At 40.5% G+C, this 11077-nt stretch overlaps 1 protein-coding gene across 1 annotated transcript; it reads left to right on the plus strand.

Moving 5' to 3' along the window:
* The first annotated feature begins 1256 nt into the window (after positions 1-1256).
* On the plus strand, positions 1257-6480 carry pdia3 (protein disulfide isomerase family A, member 3). Its single transcript, XM_017690190.2, has 13 exons — positions 1257-1561; positions 2914-2992; positions 3151-3268; positions 3527-3634; positions 3759-3888; positions 4109-4225; positions 4346-4471; positions 4690-4872; positions 5076-5184; positions 5268-5396; positions 5558-5637; positions 5733-5790; positions 5959-6480. Exons 1-13 carry the CDS (start codon positions 1428-1430, stop codon positions 6073-6075), a joined length of 1488 nt encoding a protein of 495 aa, XP_017545679.1. The 5' UTR covers positions 1257-1427; the 3' UTR covers positions 6076-6480.
* Positions 6481-11077: the final 4597 nt, after the last annotated feature.

Consider the following 11077-nt stretch of genomic DNA (forward strand, 5'->3'; position numbering starts at 1 on the left):
GGAACGAAACATTGTACTCATGGCCCAGTTAACTCCCAAAGTATTAAACAATAAACACTAAATAGAAAGTGCAAATAAAGGGGGTGGACAAATAACAGCAGTATGGACCACAGCAGTATGAGTATGAGGTAGAAGGTGTACATCTTAATACTGGTAATGTATAAAGTGACATGTGTAGGGATGATATAGTGGAGGCACTGATTCAGTACAGCAGCAATAAATAAGTGGACATGAAGTGCCATTGCAGTGATTGTCTAATTGGAATTTAAGAGTCTTAGGGCTTCGGGGAAGAAGCTGTTCCTCAGTCTGGTTGTTTTGCTCTTAATGCTCCGCAACCTCCTACCTGAGGGGAGCGGAACAAAAAGTGTGTGTGCTGGATGAGTGGGGTAACTGACTTAACTGACTAAATAACTGACATTTGGGGGAGGAACTAAATAACTGACATTTGGGGGAGGAACATGCCTGAAACCCCTCCTTCTTCCAAATCTAAGGCACTAATTCACATCCTCTCCTTCCGTTCTTGTGATAAAGTGTTCGCAATCCCCACCCTGCTCCTCAGTCCTACTACATCTATGGGGGGGTCTGTTCTTCTAGCTTCAGGCTGAAGCTGCCCAGAACTCCAGCCCAAGTTCTTAGAGTTCTACCCCTCCATCAATCAGTCTTCTCTCACACTACCACCACATGTTGAAGGCATAGTCTGAACTCACAAATTGCTCAAGCAGATAAAAGCTCTGAATAGGTTTTGACAGAACTGTCTCCACTTTGTGAAGCAACCTCTCCTGGTTGGACTTGCCCCTCTCGGCTGGTAATACTGAGACAGGTACTTACATTGATAGTGACTAAATCTCTTACTGCTCAGAGTTTAATCGAATTTTCTTTTAAGTATATGCGGATATAGGGCACTCTGCTCTGTTGTCTTGCACGGCAGACTTTAATAAGCTGAAAAAAGACGGTTCTTCTAGTTTAGGCCTGGATAATGGGAATGCTCCAATATAATCTGGGTGATATTAGGGGCAGTCCTCTTTAAAAACTGTGAAAAATAACATGGATGAAATATCCGATTTAAAAATTAAATAAAAAATAATATTAGGAACATTTGGCAAGCTTTCCAATCGATCCCTTTTTTATAATTGACAGAGGGAGGAAAGCTCTTGGAAGAGATGTGGAGGTGCAGCGCTCTGATTGGCTGATCGGGCCGGTATGACGCTGCTGGAAGGCCAATGGTTTGCTGCCACACTTTGGTTCCCTTGAAGAGCTCCGGGTTCGGACATCCGCGCCGCTTGCGCTTTCTTTCCCTTGTGTGCGCGGTACCAGCTTCCCCGGGCCCTAAACTCAAACAGTCCGGATAGGTATCCAGCAATAAGGGTTTCACTTTTGTTGCAATAAGTACCTGCTTTGGCTGCAAACACACTTGCACGCTCTCCATTATGTTGACTTTATTGTTTTTCGCATTTCTCGCCGGAGTTGCTCGGGCTAGTGATGTGCTCGAGTTCACGGATGACGATTTTGAGAGCAGAATTGGAGACCACGATTTAATCCTCGTTGAATTTTTTGCACCCTGGTAAGTTTAAGGCTTTTTGGATTTATGCAGGAAGTTAACGGTTACTTATACTTTCGTGAAGAAACACCAATCTAGCGTTATAGACATCCTGCGCTTGACGTTAGCCAAGATAACCTAGCTAACTAACAATAAGCTAGTTAACGTTTAACTGACACCAAGATGAAGTCGGCTGCTTCTGTGCATCTTCCCGTCCCACCTAATATGCGGTTACATTCTGGTGCTAGAATGTAAGTTAAGTGCTGCACCATTTAAGGTGGGACGGGAAAATTCGAACAAGAAGCAGGAGAATGGGAATCGGACTTCAGCTTCTTTTAAGCCCGTTTAGAGAATTGTTACTTTATTAGCTAACTAGCAAAGGCCATGTTGTTTTTAAAGCTGGGCCTACAGACTAAGCTTAGTTTCAGTTTCAGTCCTGAATAGCTCGCGTAGCTAGAGCTATTAACTGCTTTGCCTGTCTTTCTGAGAATGCGCTCGGCGCAGGAATAGCGTTAGCATTAGCTAGCCGTTTCGCGTTATCCTGTGCTGGACTTATGCACTAATACAGACCTGCTGTTGGCTCCGTAAAAAGAGTAGCTCGGATATGCTTAGCTAACTGATTAATAGCGTAGTGACGTTCAATGCCCCATTACAAGGAAACAAGCTTTAACTAACGTTAACTTGGATAACGTTAGCTGGCTAGCTAACTAGCTAACCTAGATAGCCAGGTTGAGTTATATCGGTTACTTCCTGTTCGTAGCTGGCAGACTCGGTTTATCCACAGCTGGTTTCCCCCAAAAGGTTAAGCTGTGAGTTCATGTCGTGGTTATAGCTACAGCGTGGTTAGTTCGCGTTAGTTAAATCTGGACCTCGTCTGGTTTTCCAGTGCTGTTCAGTTTGATGCTCTCTCAGAACTTTGCTTGCTAGCTGCCGTGCGACTCGGTCCCTTGATGAGTTTATTAAATTGATATGCGACTTATCTCTCAATTTCACCACCAGACTTTCAGAAAGCATTGCACGTTCGACACGTTTGTGCTTTAGTTTGGTATGACCGTTTACCCAGCTAACTTGCTCATGTCACAAGTTTAAAATCGCAGCCTTTCACTTGAGGTTTAGGGCGGAAACGTTACTGAAGGATGTTTGGAGGTGTGGCCGCTCTCTGTTGTAATGTCATGATTGGTCAGGGAAGTTTCGTTGGCCGTCTCTGATTGGATGTTGTGTGAGCACGTAGTGCAGCAGCAGGATGAACCAACTTGACCAGCATGACTTACCAATGAGTTGAACTAACTGAAGACCACTTGAGCTGTAATGATGAAATGTCCAATGTGAGTCACAAACGTGTAACTGTACAAACTCCACATCACTTTTCCTTTCAGGTGTGGCCACTGTAAAAAACTTGCCCCGGAGTATGAGGCAGCTGCTACTCGCCTGAAGGGCATTGTCCCACTTGCTAAGGTAAATCTCTTCAACTTCATGCTGGATGTAGCACCACCAGGCTGCTGTTTCCACTATTCCCAATATTTTAATGTACTGCAGGATGGCTCTCCAGTTTTCTTTTGACCAGTGAGTGTAAGCCAAATCATTGTGGTAATGTTGTTACTAATATGATTTAGGTGGACTGCACTGCCAATTCCAATGTGTGCAGCAAGTATGGTGTGAGTGGCTACCCAACCCTGAAGATCTTCAGAGATGGAGAGGACTCTGGGGGTTATGATGGTCCAAGAACTGCAGGTGTGCCTTTGTTTGCCTGTTTCACTTTTTGCTTTGTTCAGATATGCAATAATCTCCTTCATTTGCTTCCTGCAAAAAATCATGAAAAAATTTAACTTGCTCCATCAGTAGCCACACCCCCTGTTTTATTTATGAATGAATGAGGAAATAAGCAGAGAAAATAGTCTTGTTTAACCACTGCATTTCAGTCAGAACTGAACATATAACCGTGGGTCTCACGATATTGAGCTCTTGCACACTGTCTGCTTACATCTTTAGATGGCATTGTCAGTCACCTAAAAAAGCAAGCGGGCCCAGCTTCTGTGGAGCTCAAAACCGTAGAAGACTTTGGGAAATTCATTGGAGATCGTGATGCCAGTGTTGTGGGTGAGCATATTCAGAAAAGCTTTTCCCCTCCATTAAACCTAATATTGGCATTGTTTTACTTTGGCATTTCAGCAGAAAAATACAGTCTGAGTAACACTGCGATAAAACACAATCATGTCTTCAGGATTCTTTGCTGATGGTGGAAGCGCTGCCCAAAGCGAGTTCCTGAAGTCAGCAAGTGCCCTGAGAGAGTCGTACCGTTTTGCTCACACTAACTTGGAAGACCTTCTGAAGAAACATAACGTTGAGGGAGAGTAAGTTGCGTTTGCCTTTCCGCCTGTTCTTTACTTTCACTTTTGCTTTTGCTCACATTATCAAATGGTTAGAGGCTAATAGTGCTTAAGTACAATACTTTTGTATTCTTGCTCTAATGCTTTTTACAAGGACAGCACACTTTCAAATAAGTACACCTTAAAATATGTGTAGCCATGTGTCTACTATTAAGTGTTGCTCAAGTAACTTTTGTTATTTCAGGGGTGTTGTTTTGTTCCGGCCTCCTCGCCTTAATAACAAATTTGAAGAGAGCAGCGTTAAGTTTGGTGAAGAGAAATTCACCAATGCCAAGATCAAGAGGTTCATTCAGGATAACATGTAAGTCTCCTTAATTGTATATCGTTTATTTGTTTAGGTGATGAGTTTGTAATTGTTGCCTCATTCACTATTAGTTGCAGCTGTATCCAGTAAAAAAAAATTTCTTCTTTTGTGTGGCAGTTTTGGAATTTGCCCTCACATGACTGATGATAACAAAGACCAGCTGAAAGGCAAAGATCTGCTGGTGGCCTATTATGATGTGGACTATGAAAAGAACCCCAAGGGCTCCAACTACTGGAGGAACAGGTAGGGCTCTCTGTTCAGTTTGTTAGTGAACTTCAATGACTTGCGTCCTAATGGTGTTTCCTTTAGAATGTGATCGTAACCCAGGGAATGTGTTCGCAAACATGTATTCATAGATCTGTTCCTGTCAGTAAGATCATTGTAAATGAGAAATTGATTTGGTTCTTAATCAGGAATGTGGAATCTGACTGTCTTTTGCTTTGTATTCCTTTTTTTGTTAGGGTCATGAAGGTGGCCAAGAGTTTCCTGGACCAGGGAAAGACTCTGAGCTTTGCTGTGGCCAATAGGAATTCCTTCAGTCATGATGTGTCCGAACTGGGCTTGGATGCCAGCAGTGGAGAGCTTCCTGTCGTTGGCATCCGAACTGCCAAGGGAGACAAATACGTCATGCAGGAGGAGTTCTCGTAAGTGCTATAATATTGGCTCCAAACAAAGGACGATGATTTGAGGTTCTGTCTAGGCATAATATACTAAATGAGTACTTCCTTACTACACCATCAATGAATGGAAAGACCTTATTTTGTAGCAACTGCTTTGCCAAACAGATGTGACCCTGAAAACTAATAAGATGGTACACTGTTGAAGAACTTTTGAATGTTTTATGTAGTCGTGATGGGAAGGCCCTGGAAAGGTTCCTGCAGGATTACTTCGATGGAAAACTGAAGCGTTACCTGAAGTCCGAGCCCATTCCTGAGAGCAATGATGGTCCAGTCAAAGTAAGTTGGCAAAGAAATGTTTGTTTATTACTTTTTCATGAGTACAGAAAAACTGTTGTATTCTAATGTTGTTTGTTGTATAGGTTGTTGTAGCTGAGAACTTTGATTCCATTGTGAATGATGAGAACAAGGATGTGCTCATTGAGTTCTATGCCCCCTGGTGTGGACACTGCAAAAGCCTGGAGCCTAAGTACAAAGAACTGGGTGAGAAGGTGAGTGTTCTGTCTCCATGGTCTGCTTGTGCTGTTTGTAATTTTGCCTCAGTAATCAAGGGGACCAGGCCATTATGCTTTCTTTTTAAGGCATTTATAGAAGTATTTAGACTAGAATTGTTTGTGTTTTGTAGCTTTAACCTGTTTCCTCCCTCTTGCAGCTTGCCGATGATCCAAACGTTGTCATTGCCAAGATGGATGCCACAGCTAATGATGTGCCTTCTCCATATGATGTTAGAGGGTATGTATAAGTACAGCATTATAGCTTTATCACAGCTTGACTCTTTCTTGATTTGAACATGTTTCTGACCTGGCTTGCTGTTGTTTTTGTTTCAGGTTCCCCACCATCTATTTCTCTCCAGCTGGGCAGAAGCAGAGTCCAAAGAGATATGAGGTTTGTTATTAGCTACCTTTTGTTTTACTGCTCTTGGTAAACAAGAACATTAATAGTTACTGCAGTTGTACATCATGCTTACTGTCTGTTTGCCTGCATGTGCTGTGAGCAGAGCACTGCTCACCTGATGGATTTTAACCTAATAACGATCCCTTTGTTTGGTTTCAGGGAGGCCGTGAAGTCAGTGACTTTATTTCCTACCTGAAGAAAGAGGCAACAAATGAACTGGTGGTAAAGGAAGAAGACAAGAAGAAGAAGTCAAAGGGCAAGAAGTCAGAGTTATAAGACAAGCACCAATAATTCTAAGGAGGGAATCATGTAGAGGAGCTAAATTATATTCCAACTTTAGTGAACAACAGAATGCTCTGACACAATGTCGGCTCTCTCTTGGGCCAGCTGCTCTGGGGACACTGTGGAGGTTGTGGAGGCCAGATATGTGATTTAGGATATGTGGAAGAGGTACAGTGTGGTCAAATTGAGATTATTTTGTTTTTCCCCCACTGTACTGCAATGAGATGCACTTTGGTTTTGAGACCAATTACAGTCACATTTTCTTTCTCATGGAAAAGGGGGGAGGGGGTTTGGTGAATTTAGGCTTTTTCCCCTTTTTTTTTTTTTTTTTTTTTTTGTACCATATCTCGTTTTTGTACATTTGGGAAGAGTGTGAAATAAAGCCCCACTAAACCAAGAGCTGTGATGCATTCTCTTTTACAAAAACCTAGTGGTGTTCGAAATGTGCTGTTGAGTTGATTCTGACTCCTGGTGACCATATGGGTTCTATTTCTCTTGAATGCTCTCTTCTGTATGGGTTTTCAAGATTCTGAGTAGCTTGTTTATGATTCCTCAGATTCTTTATACATCTCTTTTGCTGATTGTCCTTTTCCTCTTTTACCTTCAATGTTTCCAAGCACAAATGTCTTTTTTTTTCATTGACTTGATACTTTTTATTGTACATCCAAAATAGGATTTTAGTTGATTCCGCTTTAGTTTGGTTATCTGGGCTTCAAGTGATGGGTAAGGCCTGATTAGATCAAGGATCCTTTTGTTTTCTTTGCCATCCAAGGTATTCAAAAACCTATGTCAAGGCAAGAGTTCAAAGGCATCATTATTTTAACTTGCATATAATTTAACAAAACACTTGAATTTAAACACTTTTTCTTTGCCCTAAATCTTATGGAGAAGCATTTTTGAATGAGAAATTGCTCGCCCTTATGCCGTCAGGACAGTAGTTAACTTTCAACCAAAATGTGTGCAGATTAATGCTGATACATCAATATTTCTGATCTTTTGTTTGTTTTTGAGACTTGATCAACATATGAAAATGTCAATACTAGATGTTTTAAGTAATAAACTGAATTTTATTGAACTATCAGAATTATTACAATGAATAGTGGGCAAATAAATGTGTAGGAATCCTCTGCTTCTCTCACAAGCGATTAGTTTAAAGCTGCACTGTGTAAGTCATGGGGATCTGGAGACCTCTTTGGTGAAAATAGCACATTGCATGCAATGTGCAGAGGAACACTTTGCAACTTGTGCTATGGGCCCTCGCAAAGAATCTGAGTGCAAACTGTATTTAAAGAGAACTCCGTGAAGGACGTGTCTTCCTAGGGCATAAGGTAGTGGTTCCCAAACTGTATGCGTACCCCAAGTGGTACATTGAAGGACGTTGGGGGGTGCGTCAAAAAAAATCAGACATGAACCTTTAATTTCTTTTAATTAGCCAGCCCCACACAATTATCAACTTCCCTGATACAGCTAACACAAATGACTTCCAGCAGATGGCAAACTTAACGTAATTTATTTTAAAATAATGTATTCTGGAACAAAGTTTCATTCAGGCCCCTTCTGAGCACCACAGGGTCAGGAGAAATGAACAGAGTTTAATCAGTCTACATGTGCTGTTATTTGGCTGAATGAAGTGAGTATCCTTTACTAACTGTTGTTAAGGTCTGCAAGATCCCGATTAGTTCAGTACTTCAGCTAGTTTCACTTTCACAGATGCAATTTCGATTGTGGTTGTAGTGAGTTACGTGTAAATTTTAACAAGCTGGCAAATGGTTGATTTCAGTTAAACATAACAGAAAAATTGTGGGCGATAAATAAGTGCATCCCTCCTCATATGATGCCCCAAATTTGACTTAAGGCCAGCTGCGAGGTTGCTAAGCTTTACCCTCTCCTGCTTTCACAACAGACTGGCAGGGTCACCTACAGAGTATCACTATTAGCCTGTTAAAAAAGTGAGCAGCAAAAGTCTTACAGTACAGACTTTGTCAGACACACTTACCTTATTGGTGTATGTTTAGCAGTGCTGGACAGTAACAAAGGAAATGTAATTTGTTGCTGTACTTAAGTGGTTTTTTTCATGTATCTGTACTTTAATGAAGTTTTTTCATTTTGGGCGACTTTTTACTTTCACTCCACTACATTTCAAAGTCAAATATCTTACTTTTTACTCCACTACATTTTGCAAAATCTGTCATTCATTTTGGTTTATGTGTATTTAAAGACGTAACATGTGTAAAATTGTGCAAATAGACCACAATATAGAAACATGTACGCACATGCAGTCATGACTGACGCGTCTTTTTTTCTGAATTTATACAAACACTTTCATTTTATAGTAAATTTGTTTTGGCTAGTTTATGAGACCTACAGATGCAGTTTAGTAAAGGAAACTCATTTGTGATCCTGAGTTTTTAAATTTTTATTAAACTTAAACTTGTAACTAAGTTGCAAATAAATCCTAAACTGAAACTTTGCTTGTGTGTAAAAAGTGATTTCAGAGCCACTCGGTTCTACCTGATGGAAACTGTTTGCCTTCAGTGTTTTGTGCTTATGATCATTTCAATAGACGTCAGTTTCAGACTAACTAATGACATTCTATTAAAAGATTGGTGTTACAAGAGTGACACTGGAGTATTTACATGTAAAATGACTTGATAAAGCAAGAGTCTTGTTACAAAAATGGTAATAGGACATTACAGTCATAACTACTCTAAGTACTTTTACCTTTGATACTTAAGTACATTTGAAGGCAAATACTTTTGTTCTTTTACTCAAGTGGAGGTCTAAAGGGAGGACGTCTACTTTTGCCGGGGTGATATCTTACCTTGGGTATCTCCACTTTAACTCAAGTACACGATTTTTGTACTTCATCCACTGCTGATGTTTAGAGACTGCAGTCCACTTTAACAATTTAATTTGAGCTTACTCAAAAAAAACAAAAAAAACAACAGTACATGGAGTTGTCTCCTTACACGTTTTGGCATTTTGGAGGATTTTTACTACTACTACTATCATTACTTCTACTTCTACTTCAACTACTACTACTTTTACTTACTGTCAGTCTCCTTCAGCTTCAGCTTCTACCTCTTTTCTCCTGTTTAGTAAGACATTATTTTATTAAACTCAGATTTGAAAGAACCTTAAAAACAATTTGTAAGCCATTTTTAACTGCCTCTTAACTTCCATCTACAGCTTGAGAAATTGAGGGATATAAAATTGCTATATGACCTCAACACTGACATTAACTTACTGTAAACAACAATATATGGCAAATACCTGTGTCAGTGTTTTCAAATACTCAAGAGAACTACCAAAAAAGTTGGGACGCTGCGCAAAGTGTAAGTTAAAACAAAACCCTTTAAAAAAAACTTTAAACCCTATATTTCATTGAAAAACAGTACAAAGACAACATATAAAACTGATTTTTTTATGAATTTGATTGCAGCAAATGCAGTCCTCCTGCATTCAGACCGGCGGCGACGGGACGCGACAAAGCGGCCGGAGCTCATTCATTTTCAATGCGCACGAAGTGGGCGGAGTCAGCGACGCGACACAGTCCAGCCGAGTTTAACTTTACGCAAATTAGCTGAAAAGCGACGTGGCGCGCTTTATCTCTGCCCCTGTGAAATGCTGCGCTCCTTTTTTGGTTCCTAGATAATTGTTTTACTTCAGGTGGAATAACGGCGGCGCTTCTCTCAGCAGTTTCATTTCCTGCGGGAGTGCATCTGATTTGTGAAACCATGAGGCGCGATAGTGTGTGAAAAATGAAAGGCAGAGTTAATCTGAACTAACGTTAATAATGTGCTCCAGCAATGTAATTAGAAGTAGTAAAGCCCCCCAGTGAACTAGCATAGCCACTCTTTGTAGGTACAGGTGCGCAGCAAATGGATTAATATTAAATACCGAACGTACCCAGGCCAGCTTGGATCATTCATTCCTCGTTCCGTTTTGTGTGAACAGCATCTCCAGCATGACACTCTCACGAATTCAGCTGGCTTTGTAGTTCACGGGAAACGTCTTGGAAATGTCCCGGCTGACAGCTCCTCCTTACAGGTTCCCTGTTGCTGATGCGGCGTGAAGATTTAGCTGTTGTGCTCATCCTGTAGACTCAGTTCATTTGTATTGGGTGATCAATAGTCTGTAGGATATTCAGTCCTTATCCTGGAATATTAATTCATACATCTGATACACTCGACAAAATATGGCCTGCAGCCAAAGGCCCGAATATGGAGCCATCTCCCCATCTCCTAAATATTCCCAATCTCTTCAACTTTGTTATAATACTACTGACAGTTGCCTGTGGAATATTTAGAAGTGAGGAAATTTCACGACTGAATTTGTGGTTAGAATTTTAGAAACATCAATAAATGTTAATAAAATCTCAATGTGTCTCTCAATGTTTGTTTTATAATAAAAAAACTGTTTACAGAGGAAACAAAGCCTGTAACCAACTGAATTGTGTTTTACAGCAGCTAATATGACAACTACTACAACTACTAACTACTTCTACACTGTTAAAACGGTTCTTAAAGGGTTCTTTAGTAAAGACATTGCTTATATATAGAACAAGAACACTCAAAGTGCACGGTAGTAGTAGTAGTAGTAGTAGTATTTCATAATCTGTATGTCATAAATCAACATTTCAAAGTTTACAGGTCACATCGATAAACAATTTCATACAACACAGTCCCTAACCCTGCATATTGTATAACCCAACCTAACCCTACATATACTATACTGTGCTTGGAGTCAGGCAGCATGCTGAAAGCTAGGTCGTGATGCTGGCAATGCTAGAGAACTTCTTGTGTAAGCCTCCTAGCTTAGGCTACAAAGGTTGGGTTAGCTTTTTTCTGCATTAACTTTTAATAAACCTTGGTCACCTCTCTTCTGTACTAGTGTTCTTGACAAGTGAGAGATTTGTACAGTGCCCACCTGTGCACCTGTACAGAAAAAAAATGGTACCATAACAGCCTAATAGAAGTATGTTTTTCATAGCTTG

Source organism: Pygocentrus nattereri, chromosome 8 (genome assembly GCF_015220715.1).
Source record: "Pygocentrus nattereri isolate fPygNat1 chromosome 8, fPygNat1.pri, whole genome shotgun sequence".
NCBI lineage: Eukaryota > Metazoa > Chordata > Actinopteri > Characiformes > Serrasalmidae > Pygocentrus > Pygocentrus nattereri.